Consider the following 27,352-nt stretch of genomic DNA (forward strand, 5'->3'; position numbering starts at 1 on the left):
TCCCCACCCCCGCCCCACTAAGCCCCTCCCCCTCACGGCTCGCAGACCCTCCACAAAGCCCCGCCCCCTCAAGTTCCACCTCCTCCCAGCGTTGGCGCCCGGCGATTGGCGGGTGGCCCGTGGGGTGACGGCGCGCGGTTCGTTCGCGCGTTTCCCGTCGCTCCCCGCGGCGGTGCGCGCGCCCGGGGTGGCGGGGGGGCGCGTGGCGGGCGCTGCGGTAGCGGCGGCGCGGGGCGGACGCGCGCGCAGGAGTCGCCGCGGCCCCCATTGTGTGGCGCTGCCCGCCGCCATCTTGTGCCGGGCCCTGAGGCGCCGCGCGGCGGCCGCGCCCCAGCGGGGCCCCCGCGCCCCCGGGGGCCGCCCCACCCCACCCCCCCCGCGCCGCCAGGCAGCCCCCCGATCGGCAGAGCCAGGCCTCGCCCCAGGGCGCCGCCGCCCGCCCCGTCAGGCGACGGACAAGGACCCGCCCAGAGCCATCCGCGCCGCCACGCCATGAAGATCAAGGACGCCAAGAAGCCGTGTAAGGGCGGGGGAGGGCCGGGACCCCAGTGCCCGGGGAGGGGTCGGTGTGCGCAAGGCCGAGGGGGATCGGCTGCGGGGCGTGGGAGAGGATATGCGCGAGAATTCGTGTCTGGGGACACGTCTTTCATTAAAGAACACCGGTAATGGCTTTGAATTGGGAGGGAAAAGGGTGAGATTGGGCATTGGGAAGAAATTCTTCGCGGGAAGGGTGGCTGCCCCGTCCGTGGGGGGTGTTTGAGGGCAGGTTGGATGCGGCTTGGAGCAGCCTGGGAGGTGTAGAAGGGGTCTGGGAGGCTGGAGATCAGCACCGGGCCATCACAAAGAGAGGAGATGTAAGGCTGGAAATACAGCTAGGGAACGGATTTAGATGGGGCTTTGAGCACCTTGATCCAGTGGGAGATGTCCCTGCCCGTGGGAGGAGGGGATGGAACTGGGTGGGCTTTGAGGTCTTTTTCAACCCAAACCATTGTGATTCATTCTGTGTCTGGTCCCCTTTAATAGTGCAGCTCTAGTAGTGTTACTGTCTAGTCTTACTGTTTATTTTGGCTTATCACATTTGTTTTGGAGGACACAAACATGGTTCATATCCAGGTGGATGCAAACAAAATGTCTAAGATTACCAGTAGTTTTGATGGGAAGAGAGAAATGGGTTGAGTGAAGTTGCCTTGCGTGCCGGTGGTGTTTTCCCAGTGTCGCAGACAGACAGACTGACTGCTGTCAGACTTAAAGGTGTACCTTAGCCAAAAGGGGCGTAGGTACTGCTCCACTGAGGTGGGTGAGTTTTCCGTTGTCATCATCCTTAAGGACCCATTTTCAGTGTGAGTTATCTGATGGAAAAGATAGCTAGTCCTAAAAAGCTAGGCCTGTGGTTGTTCTCAGTCATATGATAGGCCTGTCATGATGAAGAACGTGCAACTCAGAGCATGTCGGAAGTGTATATTTTAAATATATCGTTTATGCAGCTTAGTGAGAAGAAAATCACCAAACCTGTATTTAACACAGGAAGTATTAGTGTAGCTCTAGTAATAACCCTAAGCATGGAATTAAGTTTGGCTGTGAAAATGCTTTGTTTCTTGTGATGTGCAAAGGAAACCCTAAATATGCATCTTGGGGCCTACAGGAAAGCTGGGGAGGGGCTTTTTGTCAGGCAGTGCAGTGATAGGACAAGGAGTAACGGTTTTAAGCTGAAAGAGGGAAGATTTAGATTATATATTGGGAAGAAATTTGTTACTGTGAGGGTGATAAGGCACTGTCACAGGCTGAGCAGAGAACTCATGGCTGCCCCATCCCTGGAGGTTTTCAAGGCCAGTTAAGAGGGAGCTTTGAGCAACCTGATCCAGTGGCAGGGGGAGTTCGAATTGGGTTGTCTTTAAGGTCCCTTCCAATCCAAACCATTCTGTGATCTTGTAGCACACAATTAGCCATCACCTCTTATTAGTGCCAGTGCGTGGAATTTGCTGAATTGACTGTAATCATGTTTATGAAGAGTGCATTTCAGACAGCACTTTTTCCACTCGTGCTATTTGAGGAATGATATCAAGACTCTGGAGGAGTAGTTGCCTGTAAGACATTCTAGTGGTTTGGTAATTTTAAATGGTGAGAGTATGGCTGCTTCTGCAGAAACTGGCTGACTTCAGAAATATATCTGCTGGGCCTCCCAGACTTATTTTCTGTAATGATGAATTTAAACCTCATATGATGAATTTAAACCTCATATTTAACAATGTGACTAACAATGCCAGATGGTGTCAAAAAGTTTTAGTTGCTTGAATGTGCTAAATTTGTAGTTGCAGTCTTCCAGTTCTTAAACCTGAACTTCGATCTTGGGTTTATGATGGGAATCAGAAATAATCAGAACTGCGTAAGCAGCACAGGAATGGAATATAGGGTCAAACTAGGTTATTTCATCTTGACTCTGCTATTTTTCAAAGCCGGTGGCTTTTTAAAAGATAGTAGCACTTAGTTTCATAGGCAGTGAACTTCAAACTCATTCTGCAGATCTCTGCTCCTGGTTAGTCACACTGACTGAAGTGGGAGAGCAGCTGAGTGTTCAAGAGGAACAGAACAACAAAAGTACTGAAAACTGAAAAGTCCGTGATGTTCAGGGACTTTGGTGCCCAAATACTGCACTTGATTTGTTTTTTGTGCTCCTATTGACCCGAAAGCTGAGCGGGGCTCTCAAAAACATTTTGGACTGTCTAGTAACAAAATATTCAGCTAAGACAGTTGAAGACATTTTTCAACACAATTGTGGAGTACTTTTATTTTTCTTGGGCAAAGTAGGTATTTAATCATCTGTGCCAAAGCAAAATTTGATGCAGGGGAAAAATGGTTAATTGGTATATAACAACAGGTTATTAGTCTGTTGTAAGAGCCTGCAAAGTGAAGTTGAGGGTTGCTTTAGCCTACCTGTACTTTTGTATGTGATGTCTAGCATCCGTGAAAGAAAGCACGTCTGTCCTACAAGAGGTGAGAGTGAAATGGAGACACCTAACAAGTTCAGAGTTTCTGGTGTGGATGCCCTACCTAGACATGTTTGTGCTGTCCTGCCTTTCAGGTCTTCACCTGGCTAGCATTGTTGCTGCTTTGTTGGTGTAAAAACTGTGAGAAATACATATGAATTTATGGAATGTGGCTTTTGAGATTGGCTGTCTTTGAAGAGGCTAGTGAAGGACCATTTAAATTTCTTCTGCAGGTGATGGGCAGAATAGGCATTTTAAGGGAGAGTAACAAATTCAAATTAGGAAAACCTGGTACTGGGTTGTTGGTGTAGCAGTGGAAGCTGGAGAGGTTGTGGAGTCTCTATCCTTGGAGTATTCTTGAAAAACTTCAGATGTCTTCATGTCTTGGCTGGACAAAGCCGTAGTTGACCTCATCCAGTGTTGGCAATTTTCCTGCTAGTGTAACAAAGAGGTTGGAGTAGATAATCTCCAGAAGACACTTCCAGCCACCAGTTGCATGATAACGCTTCTGAGGAAGTGCCAGTGGGGAAGAATGGCTGGCAATCGTAAGAGAAACTTCCAAAGGTTATTTGGAGATGGAGAAGATAAATGTGAGTGCGGAGAGTCTTGCAGATGTGCTGCTGTGTATGAGCTGTCTGAAGGGAAGAGAGAAGGCACGCATTCTGAGAAAGTTCTTCACATTGGCTGGGGAAGGCAGGGTGCTCAAGAGGAGGGGAGATGTCAGCATGCTGTGTTATTCAGGGAAGGTGGGGTCCTTCCTTCATCTGGGCTCCAGAGTGGCGTGGAATGCTGAAGGAAAGGCAAAGACTCCTAATATTTAGGATGCAGTGTATGTTACTTCTTAAAAGTGTGCGTCTTTTAGTATTTTATTAAAAATAGTTTGAGAAGAAATGCCTGCATTTCCCTTGAGGTGAATTGAGGTACGTTAGTTTGTGGAAATACATAGTAAAGATTTTCAAAATGCTGTATCAGTATAAAGAAAATATGAAAATCTTAAGTATATTTTCTTTAATGTGGTTCTATAGACACACGTAGTCATTGTGGACACAGTGATCTCATGCAGGATTTGTGTTGTAAAATTGATGAAAAAAAATCCATTTTGGTTGCTGGAGAATCTCTTTTAAATTGATTTTTCTGTTCAAAGAACTTGCTGATTAGTCTTGTGGTATCCTAGCATTTTCTTATTTGTCCTTAAAAGCTGATATTAGCCCGTAGCAGATGTTACCGGCTCTCATTTCACTGCAGCTGCAAAATGTGTTTCTAATAATGGGTTAATACTGCCAGGCACAGTTTATATTGTGTTTGTATCTGAAAGTATTAGGTTATGCCTCTGCGTGCTGTATCTTGCTGTAATAAAAACACCTATCCCTAAAGCATGGCTGCTGCAATGCCAACAAAATTTAAGATAATGAGCAAGAAGGGAGAGGATAAGAGGAGGGATACTTATGTCTTGTGCTGGCTTTACATGGTATCCACTTGTAGATGTGATAATCTTAATGAAGAGCAGTTACAGTCCTCCCACTGGTAAACATGCCCTTTCTGTTATATGGTTAGAGGTGGCTGAGTGGGAAAGTGTCGTGAGTTTACAGAATTTGATGGAGAAGTTCTCCCATGAGGAAAACTGGAGAATGTGACGGTGCATTAAATTTGGAAGTTAATTCTGTTCAGCTCAAATCTATTTTGAGCTGGACTTGGGATATTTAAACCAAAAACCTGTTACAAAACTAGTTAAGCAGAGAAACTCTGGTGTCTCAAAGACTTAAGGAGCACTCTGTTTTGAGAGGCTCGTAGGCACATGGGTACAGCAAAGGCACTTCACTACCTAGTTGTCGTGGTTTAACACCAGCTGCAACTGAGCCCCACACAGCTGCTTACTTGCTCCCTCCCCGTGGAATGGGGGAGAGAACCAGAAGGGTAAAAGGAAGAGAACTTGTGGGTAAAGATAAAGGCAGTTTAATAAACAAAACAAAAGCTGCACATGTCAGCAAAGCAAGCTAAGGAGTTCCTTCACTGCTTCCCATTGGCAGGCACGTGTTCAGCCATCTCCAGGAACATAGGGCTCCATCATGCACAATGGTTACTTGAGAAATACAAACACCATCACTCTAAATGTGTCCCCTTCCTCTTTCTTTCCCCAGCTTTATATGCTGAGCATGACGTGATATGGTGTGGGATATCCCTTTGGTGAGCTGGGGTCAGCTGTCCCGGCTGTCTCCCCACCCAGCTTCTTGTGCACCCCTAGCCGGCTTGCTGGTGGGATGGTGTGAGGAGCAGAAAAGGCCTTGACTCTGTGCAAGCACTGCTTAGCAGTATCTAAAGCATCAGTTTGTTATCAACACTTTTTTTCCAGCACAGATCTAAAACACAGTCCCATACTAGCTACTAGTAGTAGGTAGAAAGTAGGTAGTAGTAGAAGAAAATTAGCTCTAACTCAACCAAGACTAGCACACCTGCGATCAAGTTAATCTCACTTGGTTTAGCAGTCCACCAGCCTTTGTGTCTTCTCTAAGCTACCTTAGATTGCAGACTGATTTAGGTGTTAGAGTTTACCATTAATTTTTACTGTATGCAGATGTTTTAGGGAAATGCTGAAAAAACTAAGAATGTATGGTGTACGTAGAGGAAAGTGTACTTGGGGAAACTGCAAGATAAATTTAGTTTAAGTTCCTGTGTTTATAAATGCTAACTGTGTAATAGTTCAGTATAACTTTTTATGGTTACCTTGTTTGTCTTCTCAGTAATCAGATAAGAATGGGATCAAGGTTAGCTTTGTTATCAAAGGCTATGTACTGAGCTGAATTGGAAGATAAGTTTTGTGCATCAGAACTGATAATACTGTCTACTGCCATAAAGAGCTGCTGCTGCAGTGCTGGCAGAATATAATTAAGTTTTCATGAGATTTCATGATCATTTTCCCTTCTTGTATTTTGTATGAGCCAATATAGAATCAGAAGCTGTAGCACATGTTGGCAGTTGTTCCCCAAGCCACATTTGTATAGTCTTACATCTTAATAATAGGTAAGGTTTCTTACAAAGATGACACAAAATCTCTATTCTGTTTTCTGCTGGCACTGACAGCTGTGAATTTTTTTTTTTAATGGTGCAGAGCTTCCTGCTTGAGTTAGGATGGAATTACTCTTCTTTGAAGGTTTGTTCTTGTTAATTTCATGTAGAGTTGACCCAGGCTGTTATTTTATCTTAGTTAGAAGGAAATATTCTAAAGATGTTTCTATTAGGTTCATAGGGAAGAGTTTACCAGTAATCTGTTTCTCAGTCTTTAAAAGCTAAATGCAAATGGAGTGTTAAACTGATGAACCTTGTGCTTGACTGAATAAGGGGGAAGTAGTTAAGTCTTGAGTGTGTACTTCCTGCAACTTTGGATCCAGAACAGGTGTACAGAATACTAGTATGTGGTCTGGGTGGAGAAGGTCCTCTGTTCTACTGAAGCAGAACCCGTAGAAAAGGAAAACACTCTAACCTTTGTGCTTGTGTTGGCATGAGAAAGGATTTTTTACTCTAATTATTTCCTTTTGGCATATAAAGACCTTATGTAAGATATAAGTAACCTTAAGATTGCTGCCAGAACCTATGTACGCCAAGAACTTGACAAGTGCAAACACAAGAGAATGAGGCCTCCCTGTGTAGCTCTAAAGAAAGATTTAAAAAGCAATCAAGAGCCACCAGCCTGGGTTTTCTTACTAGGCAGAACTGCTACATCCTTACTTTTTTTTTTTTTTTTTTTTTTTTTTTAAATTATAAACAGTTGCTTCTAAAGCTATCTTCATGGCATTTATGGAACAATCTCTTGCTTTATAGCAAAGGTTTCTGGTTGCTGTGTCTGCTTGAGGACCACAGTGGCTCATGGCAGAGCTGGGGAGGGAAAGAAAATCTGGATTTGGAACTAAGGAAGCTCGTTATTGTGATACTCATCTTGCTGCCCTATTGGAGACAATTCAGTTTGCTGTGAAGTGTCCTATTAAACCGTATGGGTTTTGGCTTCCTGGTTTGTGTTCTATTTTGAATATTTGTCTCTTCTCACACAGTAAAAATATTTATTTTATATGTTATTAAAATAAAGCCTAACTGGAGTTCCTAAAAGCATAATGCACAGGTTTGAAGTAATTTGATTTATTCTATCCAAAGCCGTTGGGCTCTTTGAGTAAAAGGCTTGATTCCTGCTTTTCTTTTTTTTAAGTTTGCAGCTGACCTCTGCAGAGAGGAAATGAACTTTGAAAAGGCAGGTCACTGCATTTCTTCGAGTAGTAGTTAAATTCTGAGAAGGAATACTTCTGAGCTGTGCATTGCTTTTTGTTGTCTTCCTGACAATAAGAACAGTTCTAAAGAGGAGCTGAGAAAAATCTTTTAATGACCAAATCCCTGTAGAGCTGCAGAAAAAAGACCTCTTCTAATTCAGGTGCATTTGACTCTCCTTTTGAATTGAAGCTGCAGGATGGTAGTTACGGTTGTGCAAGTCCACAAAGCTAGTATTTGCAGAGCTATGAGCTTGGAATGAAGGTTGTGTGATTGGTGTTGGTCTCATCCAGGCACTTATCTTTAAGCAAGCTGGTGTCTGGGGATATTTTGTTCTCAAAAGATTGTGCTGCCGTCATTCTGCTCCTAAATCTCTCACTCAAAGAAGCATGACCTGCAGATATGAGTATAAAAATACTTTTTATGGAATAATTTATACATTCTCAGCCCGAGATACACGCCATGCTATTTTTATAGTGTTTCAAGACAGCTTTCAAATACAAGACTGCCTCAGAGTTACTTTTTTCATGGATTTGAGTGACCATACCAGCTACAGATACTGGTATATGTGCTGCAGATACCATATATAACAGTGAAAACTCTTGTGCTTTGAACAGAGTAGCAACATCACTCAGAGCAAAGTGCTCATGTATGTTTGGTGCACAGTAATGCACGTGTTCCTTCTACGTATGTATGTTCCTTAAAGTATATCTGTCATCTTCAGCTTTTGCCATAATTAGCCTGGCTGCCCTCTGGTGGGGGAAATTCTGTGGGAAACTCGAGCATCCTCTCTATAATATATTTTCAGGGTAGTCCTCCATACTGAATCTCCTTGTGGCCTTATTTTAACCCTGCAAATGAAATCGTTTTCCAGTAATTGGAAGAGAAACTGGGTGCCTGTCACATGGGTTCCCGTTTTCTCTGTTCCCCCTCTTCAGATAGGGTGAATCCTGAGCTGAGATCCACCACTGATTTGAAGGCCCAGAGTTCACAAGGTTTCTATGTTGTGTCCATGTACAACTACGTTCTAGCTCTGTATAATCAATGTGTTCCTGATGTTTAAAGGTAGCACAAGCATGGATAGATCTTCTAGCCTTGCTGTCCTAAAACTGCAGCTACAGTTCAACTAAATATATGGATGCCATGTATACATGTGTGCATGTGTATTTCCTATGTTTGGAAAACAAAATGGCTTTAATTTTCCTGGCTAGGCCTGTACGTAAATCAATCAAGAGTGGCTTACATACACAAGAATCCTTGTGTAATATCTCCTTCTAGGTTGCTGGTGTACAGAGAAAGTTGACAGTATGTGGGCCCATTTGCTTGTCAGAACGCCTCCACCTTGCAAATGAAACTTGTGCAATACACTTTCCAGCCAAATCTTGACAAATTTTCAACTAATTGGGGTTTGTGACAGAGGTGAAAACTGACCTATTTCTTCAGTGTTAAAAGCCATAAATTGCTGTTAAGGTCACTCAGTTAACCCAGAAAACTGATACTGTACAACATGATACCATTATTCGGCATAAAATATGTTCTCATTTGAATTATGGAATAAACTTCCTTACAGTTGAGCTGTTCTTGTTTTTTACTTGGTATACAAGATTCATAAACCTTAAGATTTTGAGAGATGTGACTAATGCTGTATTTGCAAAAGCCTTTTGGATCATTTAACATGGGATGTAGTGGATCTTCTGAGAAATAGGTGTGGCTTGCACCAAATCTTCCTTAAGCTCATCATTTGGACTTTCAGCGGTTTCTCCCTCTTGTTGTGGAAGACTAGATCCAAGTTGTTCAGCAGGCTCACTGAACAGGAAGAATCCCTGCTGTGTCCTGGTTAAAGTCTGAATGGGTTGAATTGACTCTTGTCTGCTGGGTGAATGAGCTTCCCTTCTTCAGTTTTGGTCTTCGACCTTGTTTATGATAAGGGGCTGAAACTGGCTGAGATAGCTTAATAAATCATCAGTTACTTGTGGTCAAACAGGAAGACGACAAATTTTCTTATGTATAGAGTCACAGAAGTGGTTGGGTGTGCAGTTGTAAAGGTCATTCGTATATGATTCTATTCTTGGTCTTATGCTTAGATCCCAGCTTTATAGAACACATATCAGGTTTGTAGAACTTCTTTATTCCCAGTTAGAGCTAGGTTTTACTTGCAGAATTTATCCTTGTATTTAAATTTTGGTTTTCAAGATGAGCGAGGTTATTGACTCAATCCTTTTTGTTAATCTCTGACCATATTCTCCAGGCATCTATACCTGAAAGTTGAGGCAGCTTGTACATTTCTTTTCTTTTTAACTTTTGCACTGAGATTACAAATGACCTGGCACACAGCCAGCCTTGACTAAATATACGAAAATGTTTTGGTAGGCCATTCTTCTCTCAGGGATAGATCCCCACAGGTAATGTAGATCTAATATAATTACATCTTACACATGATGAACATGTTTAAATCTTTTCAGTTTTGATCCTAAGTTTCATGCTTCTCTGATACATTAATTGCAGCTGAAGAAATAATTTGGAACTCTATAGAATATTTAAAAACAAGCAAACCAAACCAAAAAAAACCCAAACCAAATAACCCAGCAAGTGAGAGTGTCAGTTAGGAAATAAAAATACCTGCTTCGCAGCTGGATTTTCAAAATCTTTCCTAAACTTAGAAATTTAGTTTTAAACACTGTTTCTGCAAGATGATAGTGGGGAAACTCAGATGTTGTCTTTGCTGTAGGGTTGCTGAGTATCTGTTTCACCACCCATGGTTAAGAAGATTTGTTGATAGAGGCATATTGAAATCGTGGTCCTAGATGATGTAAACCATGGAATCTCTGTTAGGAACTGGAGTCATCCCACAAAAGTGACAAAGACAAAATACTTGTGGTTTAGTGTTGTTTTATAGTAGAGAAATTCCCCCTTCCTGTCTGAGATGCAGAAAAATTAAAATAGAACCTAGATGCAGGAATATTAGTTTTCTAGCTTGCATACACTTCTTAGTAGTACTTTTTTTAGCCCTTTCTAATTCCAAGGGATATCTGAACAGCTCTCTTCAGCTCTGTAGACTGGGCATCTTAACATTGTCAATTTGTAATGTACATGCAGGTAAATTAATGCTTCCCTTTCAAACCAAACATGTTATGTGAGCAAAAGATAACTGTTAGAGGAGGAATACCTGTCGTGCTTCTGTTGTCAACTATGTGGGACCTGCTGTTTCAGGAGTGTGCGTTGCAGTCTTTGTGCTGAACTCTGTCAAAACTATTATTGTCATCCTTTGTTCTAAAAAAAAAAAGGAGGGGTGTGAATTTTGTTTGAGTTTGTATTAAAGCTGGTGTGATTTGGGGAGTTTTGTGGTGGGCTTTCTGAGCACATGTGGTAGCATTTGAATGTGTAAATAGTTGCTCAATTTTACCTGTGTCTGGAAGGTTATTTAAGGTCATGGAACAGAAGTGAATTCTTTGTTCCTGGAGGATTTTTGTTAACGTCTGTCTTCTTGGAAAGTGTAATGTTGTGGTAGTCTTAAGTTCTGTGCATTGCTTTTGCACTTTTAACAAAGCTAATTGGCCAATTCTTGTATCTTCACAGCTTTTCCATGGTTTGGCATGGACATTGGGGGAACTTTGGTGAAACTTGCATATTTTGAACCTATTGATATCACTGCGGAGGAGGAGCAGGAAGAAGTCGAAAGCTTGAAGAGCATCCGCAAATATCTGACTTCCAACGTAGCCTATGGATCCACTGGCATTCGAGATGTCCACCTTGAGCTGAAAGACTTAACTATTTTTGATCGAAGAGGAAACTTGCACTTTATTCGATTCCCAACTCATGATTTGCCTACTTTTATCCAAATGGGAAGAAATAAAAACTTTTCAACACTACATACGGTGCTCTGTGCCACTGGTGGTGGCGCTTACAAGTTTGAAGAAGACTTTCGCACAGTAGGTAGCCTATCTTTCCTCATAGAGAAGCTGATGGTAAAAGCTTTGCTGATGATGGGGTAAAATAAGCAATATTTTGAGAAACTGTGAGATGCTCAAAGGTTATTAATTATTCATTTGTTTTTCAGACTTAAGTATGATAGTCTAGAAATATTTTCCAACATCATTGTAATAAATGTGAAGATCTAATGCTAGCAGCTAGTTAGAAGTTTCCATTAATGTACTGAAATGCAGGGCACCTGTGTGAAAGGTAACTGTTTTTTAACAGTTAACAGTTCCTAATTTGTGGTTTTTCTGATGGGAAATGTGCTTAAACTGCTGAGGTGATAGAGTCTCTGGATTTTCTTTCCTAAGCAGCCTTTAATAGGTTTTCAATGTTTGTGGATGAGATTATCCTTATTAATTTAGTCCAGTCCATTGTTTAGAAATCTGTGCAAAACGCATCTCAAAGGCAGTCTTTTTTCAACTGCAGAGCAGTTTTGGATTCTCCTGAGGCATTTTGACTCTTCTGTTGACAATAAAAATGTATCGTATTCGGATGCTGTTTCTATCTGAAGATAGTTGTTACTAACAGAGAATCTTATCACGGTATCCATTGTGCATATGTCCTAGTTTTAAAGTGCCTGCAGACCTCATTTGTTCCTTGAAACAAGAAAGCTTCCAGTAGTCCAAAATGTTTGGTTTCTAAAATCTGTTTGTATTTCTATCCCTGTACCAGGTACAACTGTGGGGTAGGGTCGCAATTTGCACAGCAGAAATAAATCATTATCTGAAAATCCACCGAAATATTCTATTTTGGAACAGTTCCCTCATCTGCTCAACAGCTGTGCCATGGCAAGGAAAGCTGAAGGGACCTGAGGGAAGAGGAGGGGACTGGCAGCTCTGTGATCTGGTTACTCATGTCAGTCAGCATCATGCAGTCTGCTCTGATTCTGCAACTTCATAATCTAACTGTAGGCTGCTTTCTGAACATGAGCTCACCTGACTCAGGGATAGGCTTTGTGGGTGTTTTTCCTTGGATTAGGTGCTTAATTGGAGTCTCTAACTATTGTAACTCCCTGCAGTAAGGGAGAGAGTGTGATCAGACTCTTGGTGAAAGCCAGTAGTTAAACTGGATTAAGTATGGTGTGAAATTACAGCCTTCCTAGAATCCACTGCACCTGTTAAATTGTCTTTCTGCTTTAGGACAGAATGGCAGCTTACATGTCATGTGCAAAACTGCGGAAGAACTGTAAGGAACCTGACATCCCATAGAATTTCTGACCTGTAGTTTTCTTGTGATGCTTGGAGGGTTAATAAAGTTGCAAGGCTAGTTGTTATGATGCTGTTGAGGTTTTTATCTGCTGACATCTTAGAAGTTACTTTGACTCCTACGATGTGGGAGGAAACCCACAAAGCTTGATAAGATGGGCAGATGTGCAAGTTTCACCATGGTGGCACTCTGTGGCCTCTAGGGTATTTGGTAATTTTTTTTTTTTTTGGTGAAAAACATTGCTAAATTTTCAACGGATTAATGTTTGAGTACCTCAAAAGCTGTCTCTGGCTTTACTAAAGCAGATATTTGTACTGTCCGTCTATTGTTGATTCAAGTCTGAGATCTAGATTTATAGTCAGGGTGATTTGCTAATTGATGTATTTAGGATTTACTCCTGAATTCTTTGTTGACTTTATAGTGGGATTGAAGTTAATGAATTAGTTGTGTGAGAGAGCTTCTTCCAGTTAGGCAGTACAAATATACTAAATTTGTGGCATGTTTAAGCAGTGTTAGAGCATGTTGACACTGTCTTTTTTTCTTTCTTTTAACACAGATTGGAAACCTCCAGCTTCACAAACTGGATGAGCTTGACTGCCTTGTCAAAGGCTTATTGTACATAGACTCAGTCAGCTTCAATGGCCAGGCAGAGTGCTATTATTTTGAAAATGCCTCAGATCCTGAGAGATGCCAAAAGATGCCTTTTAACCTGGATGATCCATACCCATTGCTGGTTGTTAACATTGGTTCAGGAGTCAGTATTTTATCTGTCCATTCCAAAGACAACTATAAAAGAGTAACTGGAACAAGGTAACTTAAAAACCTAAGTTGGGATTGTTCTAAATGGAGCAGTGAGCCTTCTGTTTTCAAAGTGGTTCCTCTCCCTGACTCCCCCACCTATCCCTTCCCTCACTCTGTAGTATGGAAAAGTATTTTATCTTTAATTTACAGCTACATTCATTGAAGCCGATTCCTGTAGTTCTGTTATTGTGGAGGTTGAGCCAGTATCATCTTTATTAGTCGATGAATACTAGAAATGTTCTGTAACGAGAGTTTTATAGCTTTTGCCTTAATTTTTGGTAATGTCTGCAGTAAACCTGTTTATCTTGCTCTGTAAGAATAAAGAAGCCTACATGTTTTACCGAAAATGATCAAGGAACAGTGGCATAAGGGTATTTAGGGAATTCTAGTCGAATTAAGCCTTCCGGCTTATGTTTTTAGAGTTTATAACTATGTTAACTTTTTGCAGTCAGCAACTTGTAAATGTTAATATAAATGTTAACCGGATTGACAGTTGTTTGTAGTGAGCCTTGAGCAAGAAAGAAGCCAACTTGATATACAATTTGGCAGGCTTTCTTTTTGCGCATCAGACATAATAGTCTTTTGATGTGAAGAAAAACTGTTTAAAAGCAACTGTTTTCTTTCTTAGTCTAGGTGGAGGGACCTTTCTTGGTTTATGCAGTTTGTTGACAGGCTGTGAAAGTTTTGAAGAAGCTCTGGAAATGGCATCCACAGGAGACAGCACACACGCTGACAAGCTGGTTCGAGATATCTATGGAGGAGACTATGAAAGATTTGGCTTGCCAGGATGGGCTGTAGCATCCAGGTAAGCAAGAAATCTTTTTGTCGGTTCTTTCGCTTCTTTGAGTGGCTTCAAAAACAACATTTCAACTATTAATGCAGCGAAAACTGCTTTGGTAACTTGTATTGTAGTCAGGTTACATTTTCGTCCTGAAGGTATATATACTTGGTTTTCCTGGAGATTTGAAGTCACAGGCAGGTGACTAGCTAGGTATTGAGGAGACCTCGTCGTAGTCAGAGAGAATATAAGGTCATTGCAGGAGTGGCAAGAACAAAGTGCAGAGCAAAACCAAAGCAGATTATATTTTGACTTGCTGTAATCTTTTAGTAGGGCTATTATCCAGAGGGAAGGTGAGTGAAGGCATTTTTGTTGCTCTTAAAGAGGTATCTTTTCCTTTCTTTTTTTTTTTTTTTTCCTAGAAACACACTGCTTTATTTGCTACATGGTTGTTGGTACAAACACCTGGCATAATGTTTTAACTACTTTCTCACAAAAGCTGATGAACATAAACAGTTTGCACCATGAGAATGAATGTATTTTACTGCCAATTACAGAGTTTTTTTCATAGTTGCAAGATTTATTTCCATTGGGGAAGGTTATTGGTGGTGTTACAGCTTCTGTATCCTTAGGAAATGTAAGAAGAATAAACTTTGGGAGTGAAAGTAATAGCTACATAAGAGTTCATTAAACCTTTGTCCTTACTCAGTAGCAAGAGATCTTACTTCATGGTAACTTCATTCTTCTTGTCAAAGCAGCTGAGTCCAAGCTTCTTCAGAGAGCATATGCTTTACACTTCTAGTCAATAAACCCTAACTTCCTAACTATTCCACTCACCTCTGTTTTGCTTCTGCTTTGAGAACAGAGGATTGGATCTTGAGAGTGAGGTAGCAAGCATGGAGAGCTGGAGGGTTTAGTCAGACTTAAGCATTGACATAATTTACAGTGACTAGGTTTGCAGAGTGGTCTTGCCTAAGAATAAGACTACTTTTTGCTGTAGATGCTTGTTCACAAAACACAACACTCTAAACAAAAATATTTTGTTGATAGTCATTTTTGTAACAAGATTGACTCTTTGCTGTGAAGGAATAAATATGCACGTTTTAGCCCTGTCAGCTGTCAAATTGCTGCATTTAATACAGACTTAAAAGGGAGCTCCTTAAGAATAAATATGAGACTTAATTTCTGTTACAGAAATTACATTCTGAGATCACTTCAAATGCACATCGATCACTTTGTGCTTAATGGAAATTTTTCCTGTTACAGTTTTGGGAATATGATCTACAAAGATAAGCGAGAGTCTGTTAGTAAAGAAGATCTTGCAAGAGCCATATTGGTCACCATCACCAACAACATTGGGTCGATTGCCCGGATGTGTGCAGTAAATGAGGTAAAAACTTCTGACAAGGAGATTATCTATCTGTAGGGCTGTTCTTTGGTTTCAGATTAAATGACTTCTAACTCAATTTGTCATTTCAAACCTTTTAATTTGTTCTCATGAAACATAGATATTCATTTAGCCTTAAAGAACTAGGAATTGGTTCAGAATATTTTTCCTTTCCTTGGAGAAGTGGGACAAGGGTGTCTGTGCCAGTGGGGAGGGTAACCTGGTGATGAGCCTTCAAACCAGCTTTGTTAGTGAATAGAGCCCCAAGCCCGTAGATGTGTGAGGGAGCAGGGGAGCACAAGATGTTTTATGAAAGGACTTGAAGTCCCCTTGTTCAAACAGAACGATTGTGGGCCCAACTTAAATCTCTGTACACAAGCACGTGGGGGATACAAGAGGACCTGTAAGTCGTGGTTCTCTTGAAGGGGACTATCTCAGTCTCTGTTGGAAGGGTAACATGGCAGATCACAAGTAATCCAAACTTGTCTGTATGCTGGGGACAATTTTCTAATGTAGGTGCTGGGCAGGCTGACTAGGCAAGACTGGTGCTGGGCCTGCTATTCATGAGTGAAGAACTGGTCAGAGATTTCAGTGACATCACTGAAATAGACTTTAGAGTCCCGAGAAAAGTGAAAAAGGCAAGTAGCAGAATGGAGACTCTAGATGGAGTTGAGTAGAACAGCATTCTGGTTTTGGGAGGATTTAGAAAGCAAGATCTTGTGGGAGGTTGTTCTAATGGCCTAAAGAAGCCCAAATAGCTCATTGATCTTCCAGGATAGCATCCTTGTGGCAAAAGCAAAAGGAATACAGACTGTTTAGGGAGAAGCATTGCAGAAGAGACGACGGTGCTGGCAGACAAGCTGAAGTGAACATCAGTCAATGGTGTACGTGTACAGAGGTGAAGGCTGATTGGAAAGGACATGGCCAGCAGGTCGGAGGAGGTGATAATTCAGGCATGGCCTCTTTTCCCCCTCCTCCCCAACCACCACCATTGCCGAAAGAGAAGCACTGACAAACTGGAACAATTCTAACAGGTTACTAAGACAGGGCCCTGCCCTGGAGCACCTAACATGCGAGCAGACTTTGAGGAGTCTGGGTTAAGCCTGAAGGGGAAGCTGAAGCCTGAAATGGTTGTCTCCGTCTAGAGAGGGTTACAGAGAAGGCACTGCTAGGTACAGATGTGCACAGCAGAAGGATGGATGCAATTTGCAGCAAAGGGAGCTTTGATTGATGTAAAGGAAGAAAGATGGTCACAATGAGAGTGGTTAAGCCTTGAAACGTGGTCTGAGTGAGACACTGTAGACTGTGTCCCTGGAGGGTTTCAAAACACAAGACTTGAGCAACTCAAATGCTGAAGTTGCTGAAAGACCTGCTTTGAGTAGTGTATAGGACTAGAAAGCCTCCAGCAGTTTCTTCAAGAGGAAATTCTTCTCTTATTAAAGCATCTAGAAAGCCTTGCTTCTAGCTGAGCATTATTTTTAATTTTGCCAACTCTTGATAGTGCAAAGTGTTTTGACACCCATCTTCTTACTGGTTGATACAGAGATGGTTTCCTGCCATCTTCTGTTTCTCAAAGCTCTGCTGAACAGAACCAGTATGAATTCAGTTTCAGTATGATGAGTACAGACAGTCAAGGACCTATGGAAGAATGCTGAGTAGAAGTTTTATGTGACTTTATGGTGGGAGACTCATTCATTATCAACAAACCTTGGATAAAGTGAGGCTTAGTAACAACTTTCTTTGAGAAGACTAAGGGTAAATGTATTTAGAGTTCTGCTTAAAATCTGTGGAGGTGATAATCTCAGAAATAGCAGCGTCGTTAGCAGCAGTGACCTTCCTTTTGCTTAGAAACAAGGCTAATATGTTTTTCTGCTTTTAATATTTCAAGTTCTCCTTCAATTTCCTTCTCTCTTTTCCTTACGTCTGTCCTGGAGAAGAATGTCAATTTTATGAGTATTGAGTTAATTTTGCCCTTTTTACTTTATGGCAAAGCTTGATAACAAAAGAATAAAAATGAGTGAAGTTGAAGGTACACACAATAGTATGAGTCTGAGGCAAATGTATGCAGTTTACATTTAAGGGTGGGCGTAAATGAGTACAAATCGGAACTCATAAACGGAACAAATTAGATTTATTCCAAGGGTTTTTTTGAGTGTAATTCCAACTATGTCATGGAACTACAAATCCTGAGAAATGGTTAATAGAGATCCACAAACTAGCATATTGAACTGAGATGTAAGGATAAAATTGGTTTAATGATTGCAGCTCTCTGCTATAGAACAGAGTTGTGTTTGATGGGGTTCTTGAACAGTGTGTGTTTATTTTGTCTTCACTGTGAACTAATCAGCATGGTGAAAAACAATTGAATGTTAGTCGTGCAAATACAGGTTGAATGGTCATACCAGTTGTTAGTAACTTGGATATGAGTATTCATCTAACATAATTAAGCACGTATTTAAGCACTAACATGATTCCATTTTCTCTGGTTCTTGCTTTCATTAAACAGGTATTTAATGTTGCTTCCACTAAATGTTGGATTTATTTCAGTGAATGCGGAAAACTGAATGATTTTCAGTTTACGTTTGACTTGTTTAAAATTCACAGCTCATGTGTAGTATCTAGGTCTCAGTCTAATCTTATACCGAGGTATGCTGAGGTCTGAAGATGAAAGGACCATCTGTTACATCTTACTGTCTTCGGCTTCTTTACAGTGCTGCCTTGTTGCATATGGATCAAGCAGCATTGTACAGGGCTATGAAGGCATTGAGTCTTCTCTACCAAATATAAGTATTTCTCTTTCAATTTCACTCTTAGCTGGGATTTTTATTTGTCTTAGTTACTGAAAATATTCACTTAATTTGAAAAACAAATGCTGCTTCTCTGTAAATTAAGTGCTGTAATTCCTGAAGGTTGCATGCGTTTTCCGTTTCCTCAAGTAAGCTGTGTTTTAAATTTTGGAATCATGTTTTAATTGTGGTTGAGTTTGGGTTTTTTTCTCTGTTCTTTCATATTTTTGTCTGTTCTTTCATAGCTTAATTTTTTCAAAGGTGTGTTAAAACATAAAAGACTTAATCCCTTGCCGGTTTTCTCTTCTTTTTAGAAAATAAACAGAGTTGTGTTCGTTGGCAATTTTTTACGTGTGAATACTTTGTCAATGAAGCTTCTTGCGTATGCACTGGATTACTGGTCAAAAGGCCAGCTGAAGGCCTTGTTCCTAGAACACGAGGTATGCTCTGGTTCATTTATCTGCGTGTACTGCTTTACCATAAATCAGAAACACAGCATTGAGTAGTTCTCATGTGTGATTACCCGGGACACGAAGCACTCAGTAAACATTGAAAGAAGAGGAGGTTTTACATAATGTGTTGGTACTCTGGAGACAGTGCACTTCACCAGGGAAGTACTTCTGTTGCTTCAGGGTATCTCAGTTCGTGCTGCAGGCCTTCTGAGAAGGACAAGAAATTGCTAAGTTCTGCACTAAGGTTCAATTGTCTTTCCCTGGTTCTGGGTGACAACATGAGTAAATACTGTATTTCAAAAGATTAGAGAGATGAAAAGCAATAGTCTCTTAGATACTTACACTGTTCTCAACTGAGTTCGCGCAACATCCTGAAAGTAGAGACTGCTTTTGGCAAGGACTGCTTTCCTACCTCCACAGGTACACCTTAAAGTTGTTGAAGTGATTTCATACTCTGAGATTAACCTGCTTTTGGGCAGCTTCTGTAGTGCAGGTCAGAGAGAGTCAACCTGTTTTTGTTAAACTGTAGGCAACCAGTATTAAATATAGACACACCACTTGGGACACCTGTAGCTTATTCTTCCATGTGGTCGAATGCAGATTGCAAACACTTCTGTATTTCATAGTTATAGGGAGAGGGAAATAATCCAACGGGAGAATGTGGGGGTTTGTCTGCGGGTAAGTCTGCAGTCTGAAAAGCGGCCCTAAAGCTTGGACATAACTCGTGAAATATGTTAGGTGCAGTTAGGTTAAGAAATTGTTTACTTGTGCCTTAGGAATAGTTTTGCTATGGATATTGAAGATCCTTTGGCCACCAAAACATGCGGCTCCTGTAGGAAAATCCAGCCAAACCTGGTTTCCGTGCATTAGGAGTCACCGATACATGTCTTAACTCCTGTGGTGTATGGGAAGCCTTAGGGTGAAATCTCCTTAAGTTAGGCTATATAACTATAAAAATATTTGTTTCACAAAGCTTTAACAGTTATGATGAAAGATTTCATATAAAAAGTGTTTGGTGTCCTTTCTGTAGCACTGGGCAAACACATGCTTTGTTTCATTGAAATGTGATCACTGTAGAATTTCATAACCTACTTGAATGTGAAACACTTTTTATTTGTTCCTAACAGGGATACTTTGGAGCTGTTGGTGCTCTTCTTGGGCTGCCAAATTTCAGTTGAGATACCAGATGTCACTACTCGGAACTGTTTTCCACCTGAATGACACTTGCTTATGGCAATGGGAACTAAATATGGAAGGGGAGAAGAAAATAGCAGGTTTTTTGTAACTGGTTTTAAGAAGTGATGAGCTACTGAATATTTTCATTATAAAGAAGGGGGTTTTGCTCTGTTGGGCATTGAAAAGTGAAATGTTTGGGAATATTGTTTATGCTCTTTGGTACACGTAGCCAGTATCGAATTTGTAATATGCAATACATACTCTGAAAACAAGCTTCCAGCGGAAGGAATGCCAATCCTTTAAGTGCTCAGTGTGAAAGTACTGCAAGTTTACTCTTGAGGCTTTAAGCTCATCAGTTCTGTTTATAATTGATGAATCAAAAAAATGGTAAGGTATTATCTACATGTGGAGGAAACTGGAGGCAGTTGCTTCCCACAGTAGGACTAGTCGTTATTTCATTTTCATGTGTAATGGAAATAATAATCTTTGATTTTCATTGGGAAGAGTAGAAACACAAAAAATAAGCCAAAGCAGCAGATGAGGCAGTTGATGTTTCGAATGTTTTGTGAAAATATCTATTTGTCCTCTTCATTTATTTGAAGATGCAGCTGGTGTTTTGGGAATATCCCCTCTGTCTTTGGTTGGATTTGGAAAAGAAATTAATGATTAATGAAGGCACGTTTTGGGGGTTGGGATGGCTTTTTTGAGGACATGACTTCCAAAATGCCTTTTTTGTTTTTGGACTAAATGTAGGACCTTGTAATTCTGATGCTTTGGCTCATTTCTGTGGAGGCTTGGAAAATTTCTGTCCCATTCTACTGATTTGGAAACGTGATTTCTCCTTAATTTTATAACAGTTGATCGGAATCTAGTTAGAGGTTGAAAATGAAAGCTCATTAGTTTGCTTTTGGATTTGGAAGTTTGTTTTTGAAAGTTGAGAATGCTATCAGAGTTTGTATTGCAGCACCAAATGGACCAATATTTAGCGCACTTGCAATATGGAACTGTTCATCAAATTGTGGCCTTGGGATAAAATCCATACTCTGGAACTGATCTTTGGCGTTTTCTGTATACTTTTAAATTTTACAGGTGTGATTATTGTAATAAGTTTAGCCTTGAAGCCAGGGCATGATATCATAAACTTGTGAGAGTATTATACAGTCATTAGCTATATGACTCTGGACTAAAGAGCTACCCAATTTTATGATATCATTTTAATGTTAAATATTTCCTATAAGTGCATGAAGAGCAACCAGACTAGAACACATATCTTGGTTTTAGGGTGGTTGTAAAACTGATTGCTTGAGTATTCCATGATGTGGCCGTATTGTATTCAGACACATCCACCTAGTGTGCTAGAAACCTCTATGTGTTATTTTCAGTCTTTTTCTGTTCTTGAAAATCAAAGCCCCATACTAACATAGGTTAATTCTGAGGTCCTTTGAGCACAGTAAGCTGGAGTCAATTCATTAAGCCTGATGCCAATCAGAAACACAGTTCTGTTTATTGTTGCCTTTCCTGGTGCTCATACTACATTTCCATTGTAGTTGCTTTGATGTTTAATTTTAGATGTAAAAACACCAAACAAAATTACACTCACTGTTCAACTGATTTAATGCTAAATCAGAGAGCACTTCAGAAAACAAGTGAATGTGGTTTTTATAGAATGCCTTTATAAATGTTGTTCCTTTTAAGTTACGATTAACTGTAGAAAATAACCTTTTTTTGGTTATAGAACTTTGTAAAAACTTAGTTTTCTGAATGCTTTGACAGCCTCCTGAAAATTTTGCAAGCAAACTGTGTATTTTTTCTGGCAGAGTGAAGTACTTTGAGACACACATGACAACTTGATTAAGAACAGTTCATTTAGACTATGTTTATTGCTACTTCAAATTTTGTGAATGCTGAGGGAGAGCTGATCTTGAAGCAGTAGTTAGATGTTACTTGTATGTTTAACCAGAAGCACGTGTAGAAGATGATTACCTAATGACCGTGGTTAATTTAAACCATTTGAAGTCAGTGTGACCCAAGATACATTTCTAAAGTAAATTGTACAGGTACAGAATAAATGAATGGAGTAATTCTTGAATAGCTGTACTTAATAGAAGCTACTGTGAGAATCAGAAAGTATGCCCTACCTCTATTTTACTTCCCTTGAGCTTCTACAAAATGTTTACTTCCCTCTGCTAGTTTTATCAGCACAATTGTTTCTTCATTACAGGAGCAGCCAGAGAAGTTTCCAAGCCCTACTGTAAAGCCCCAAGGGGCTGTATTTTAGACATCATCTTTGAGTTTCGTCTAATTTTTTTCTCAACTGAGAACTTGTTATTAATCTCCGAAGACTGACCGCACCACCAGTAGCAATGCTAGGAGTCACAAATGGTTGACAGATAAGCCTTAAAGTATTTTCATCTAAATTATCTTCTAAATAAATTGAAAAGTCTTGTTTGTTTTATACAAATCACTGCAGTAGCTTGCTTTTCCTAGTCTCTGCTTTTACCTTCAGCCTTGTCATTTCTTTTCCTCAAAGCTAACTGGTTCAAGTGGCTTTAGAGTGAATTGAGTCAGTGTGATGTGCTACAGTAGAGAAAATTCGAAGTTTTCTCAGGGCTGCTATCTTCTCAAGAGCCACTTATCTGGAGGAAAGTTGTGTGCTATTCTTTTAAAGTAAAATATAAAACTCATTTTGAATATGTAAACATTTTCAGCTTGATCAGCCATGTGAGTGCCTTTTAATTTTTTTCATATAATGCCAATTCTGCTGGTACTGAGACTTTATCCGGGAAGTTTCCTAACCAGTGTTGCCACCAGAGAAATGGCAGATAATTTTATTGCCCATGGAAATGATCCCTTCAATCCATTGTAGCTAGAGATGCCAGGAAAACAGCATTGGGTTTCTGGCTCCCTATCTGTGTACCCCTTACCTTGGAGTAATGCTTTTGTGTTTCTTGTTCTCGTTGGTCTTTTTAAGTATTACGCACAATTTTATGGTATCGGTATCTCCCCAAAAGTCATGCAAGTTTTTTGTTGGATACGTACATATTATTTCAGGCCAAAGAAGTTAATTTTTGGATGAAGCTATTCCAAGTTGGTATGGCTGTTATACTTAACCACTTCACCTTTCTAGTTCACCTAGAGTAACTGCAATTGAAATAAGAAGGCAACTACTACAATACATTTTGAATATTTATTAAGCTAGAATGAACACATCTTCAGCATTCTTTACTGAATCTAGAGATTTAAGTATAAACACTTTTTCATTCTTTTAGTAAAGCCTCAATGAATTTACCAATTTGGAGAGAAGCAACACTGATAAACTTGCTTTGTCTTATAGTTTGGTCTGGATTTTCGAAGGGTTTTCAGATGTGCAACTTGCCTTTTGAAGATCTTTCCATCTCTCTGTAGTGTTCTGCAAGAAAGCACCTGTGTGGTTCTACCAACTTCCATTCATAGTTTGAGAGTTACAGCATGGAAGGAATATTGAAAGCATGCTGTTACACTTTATCTCAGCCTGTGTATAAAGAAAAAAAGCTGTGTTCTGGCTTTTTGTAAAAGTAAATATTCCTTCGGTAGTACTGAAAGATTCTTACTTGTGTTTCAGTTGTTGGTAGTATACATGCAAGGGGATTATCTTGCCTTTAAGATTTGTAATAGTAACTCTTTCTCTCTATCCAGTATAGGTCTTCAGGAAAGACCTACATCCAGATAAATTGCAGTAACTCATCATTTTTAAATGTTTCAGAGTAACAGTGCAATTTTAACATTAATTAAAGTGTCTTTCACCTAGAGCAAATCTGTGCTTCTTAAAGACTCGTTTGTCGTTAACTTATGTTAATGATCAAATTTGCATTCAACCTATTTTTAAATATTGCTGTCACTTTTCAAATTCTGGATACTAGATGGCTGTGATCCTGAGGAAACAGTTGAGTTTGGAACAGAGATGAAGGTCGGTGTGGTCAGTCTGTTGAGCTAGTAGTGGTGGTTAGCTTTTTGTCCCAAGTCCATTTCCACATTTAAGAGATCAGTGTTTTCCTAGTGACAGGGCTTTCTGTGTCATTTCTTTTTTTTTACTATTAAGTAGGCTTTAAACATGTAATATGTAATGGAGCTTTGCTTAGGTTAAAAAGTGAACAGAAGTCTGTCGGTCAGATTAGGAGCATTTGGCCAAGACCTGTAGGTCACGGTGCAGAGCTATGAACACACTTGGCGCATACAGTTACTGTTTTGATTGTGTTAATTTTTCCATTTCTCATTAACACACAGTGAGAGGGGGCAGACTTAACAATAATTGTGGATCAAACAGGTGAATTAAGTCCTCACATGTGACCATGGGAGATTAAAAAAAAATAATTAGTCACAGTATAAAGGGAAAATTCCTTGCTTTATGTTCTCTAATACCAATACTCCAAAGTACATCAGCAGTATTCTGTCATCTGTGATAAAATGACTTAAATCTTCACGTTTAAAGTCTGCGAAGAAGCCTGTTTTGTTTACTTCACATATATAAAGCATGTTAAGTATTCCTAAAAACACACTTTCTGAAAGCATCTCAAAAGATGTTGTAATATATTTGTAGTTGTTATTGTTCTAACGGAAAACATTTGAGCAGTCTGTGTTTGCATAGCTGAGTGACAAATCCTGCTCACTTTGGTTACTTGAGTAGATGGTTCTCCTAAGTGGGGACTGTTTTAAACTAACGGGCAAGATTTGGCCTCAAGTTCTTCTGCCTGGGGAGCACGGTAATTCTACTTTGCATATTCCTGCTGGTGCTAAATAATCTGTTAAAAAACAAAGATTCTAACTAGAAATTGTAGAAAAAAATACTTATGGCCTGGTCCTTTTGACAGATTTAAACTTTATCATTTGCAGGTGTTTTGGGGGGCCTTGTTTCAAGATTCCTGTTTAGGTTTCTTTAGAGTATGTGGACTGTGTGTGTTAATGTGGCAAGTCATTGGGAGGTTTGATGTCCTCTGCTGCTTTCTATAAGGCCTATAACATTCCTGTTGTGCATTACGATACAAGTGACTTCCTTGCTGGATTTCAGTGTTACCCTTCATCTCGTTTTGTCCTTGTAGCTGTTTGAACAAGTAGTACTGAGTACAAACACCACTGGCATTTGTTCTTTGCTAAAACTTCAAGAAAATCAGCCATTACTGTAAGCATTTCAGGAAGCTGTTTAAAATGCAGAAATAACCATTTAACATAATTCTAAAAGCTAGATGTTAGTCTTGCCTATAAAATAAACTGGAATACAGTGTATTGGTTGCTAATCTTTGCTGTAAATTGCTAACATTTCACAGTTCTTCTACCATCAATGTAAGGACATTGTAAATACAAGGCTTGAAAGGAGGAGGTGTGTTAGTTTCAGATTGTGCATTACAAAAGAATTTAATTATAAGACTAGTGAATTCTTATCTTGAGACATTAAATTATGACATCTAGAACATGAAAATTAATGTATCAATGTTATAGAGATAGAACGTATAGGGCTTTTGATAATCTGCACTTTTTTAACATTTCTGAGTTTTGGCATTTTAACAAATGAGTATTTAATTTTCCGTTTCTGTCTCATCATCTGCAAGCCTTCTAATCACCAATTGCTGTCTTCAAATATTTTGTTTTAGTTGGTTAGCAAAGCGGACAGCCAAATTCATTAATTGTAAACCCCTGTGGGATGGAAGTTCTCCGAAGAGCCATTTGGTTAAGTTGCCTTATTCTATTACATTGCACTCATGTTATGTCTCCACTTTCTTGTTTACTGTTCAGACACTGAAGATGTGATGTAAAAATATGTGCTACAAATTTTTATTCATAAAGTACTGATTAATACCTTTGCGTCTCCTGTTAATACAGCTCTTGTAAATGATCCCTTTATGCCATCTGTAATGCAGTTCTTGTAAATTGTTTAAATTATTTTTCTTTTTATAGATTCTGATTATTGAATGTACAGGTTCGATCCCTTTAATATATCACTGAGTAATTTGATTGGGGCCCCAATATGGCCAATGCTACAATTCATCCCATCAAAACTGTAAATAATTCTTTACTGCTTGTTTGCATGAAGTTTGGATTTCATTTACTTTGTCATAACCCAGCTCCTCTGTGATGGGCCTACTTTTTACAGCTTATTTTCCTGGTTTTATTACCATTTGTTCTGTATGAATGTTGAAACAGTACTTTGTCTTTTCCTAATAAATAATTTGAGATTGTTCATTGTTTGCCTGCATTTGTGGGTTTAGGGAGGGATTCCTGGGTGTGGTTTTTTTTTTTTCCTTTAGTATCAGAAATTGCTGTGATACTTGATTCTGGGGGATTTTATGTAACATTTTGTGCTAAGAAACACAGGTGGTGTGGTTTTCATGCTCTCTTCTTCCTCTTCTTTAATAAAAGCCTATACTTCACTGTTCTTAGGTTCAGATCCTGTTTTTAGAAACATTTGATGTCCTTAAGAACTTTAGTTTCATGGTCTTGAAGTAGAAGGCATGCCAGGAAGCTACCATAAGCCTTTGCCTCCTAAACTAGCTTGAGAGCACACAGGCGAGTCAGTGATATTTTCCTGTATAAACTGCATGTTGTGTATAAACTGCAGTTACTTCTCTGGAATCGTTCCTTGGTTAGGTTTTGGAAAAGCCAAATCACACTGCTCTGGAGCTGTTCTGACTGGGTGCCTAAATGGCAAGAAGTTGTCAGGAAGGAATACAAAACACAGGATGCTGACAATGCACCTTGTGCCAAGCTTGCTGTGTCAGAGACCAGTCTTCAGCGTCCTCTATATAAAAAATATTTTAGCCATCAGAACTACAGATCTTTAAATTGCCAAGAATGAAACTCTGAATCATAGAATCATAGAACAGTTAGGTTTGGAAGGGACCTTAAAGATCATGTAGTTCCATCCCCCCTGCCATGGGCAGGGACCTTCCATTAAAGCAGGGTGCCCAAGGCCCCATCCAACCTATCCTTTACACCAACGCATGGACACGTACGGACCTCTGAGGGACACCACTTGTCACAAATCGCCATCTGAACTTTGAGCTATTGACCAATACTCTTTCAATATGACCATCCAACCAGTTTCTTATCCACTGTACCCTCCACCCATCAAATCTATATCTCTCCAGTTTAGAGAGAAGGATGTTGTGGGGGACTGTGTTAAAGGCTTTACAGAAGTCTAGCTAGATCACATCGATCAATTTACCTGTGTCCACTACTACAGTTACCCCATCGTAGAAAGCCATCAAGTTGGTCAGACAGGACTTGCCCCTGGTGAAGCCGTGCTGGCTGCCATTAATCACCTCCCTGCCCTCCATGTGCTTTAGCATAGCTTCTAGGAGGATCTGTTCCATGACCTTCCCAGGCACAGAGGTGAGGCTGATAGGTCGGTAGTTCTCAGGGTCATCTTTTCTACCCTTTTTAAAAATGGGCACAATGTTACCGTTCTTCCAGTCACCAGGGACTTCTCCTGACTGCCATGACTTTTCAAATATCAAATATGGAGAGTGGCTTGGCAAACATGTCTGCCAATTGCCTCAGGACAGGGATGCATCTTATCTTACATA

The 27,352-nt window shown here is 40.0% G+C and overlaps 1 protein-coding gene across 2 annotated transcripts; it reads left to right on the forward strand.

Moving 5' to 3' along the window:
* Positions 1–206: 206 nt before the first annotated feature.
* On the forward strand, positions 207–26,009 carry PANK3 (pantothenate kinase 3). Of its 2 annotated transcripts, none has more exons than XM_054079674.1 (7): positions 207–520; positions 10,812–11,164; positions 12,973–13,226; positions 13,846–14,022; positions 15,262–15,385; positions 18,483–18,608; positions 19,748–26,009. In XM_054079674.1, exons 1-7 carry the CDS (start codon positions 493–495, stop codon positions 19,796–19,798), a joined length of 1,113 nt encoding a protein of 370 aa, XP_053935649.1. In that variant the 5' UTR covers positions 207–492; the 3' UTR covers positions 19,799–26,009. The 2 variants fall into 2 exon arrangements, with proteins under 2 accessions (XP_053935649.1, XP_053935648.1); XM_054079673.1 differs by lacking the exon at positions 207–520 and adding an exon at positions 599–662.
* The last annotated feature ends 1,343 nt before the right edge of the window (positions 26,010–27,352 follow it).

The sequence above is a fragment of the Cuculus canorus genome, chromosome 14 (assembly GCF_017976375.1).
Source record: "Cuculus canorus isolate bCucCan1 chromosome 14, bCucCan1.pri, whole genome shotgun sequence".
NCBI lineage: Eukaryota > Metazoa > Chordata > Aves > Cuculiformes > Cuculidae > Cuculus > Cuculus canorus.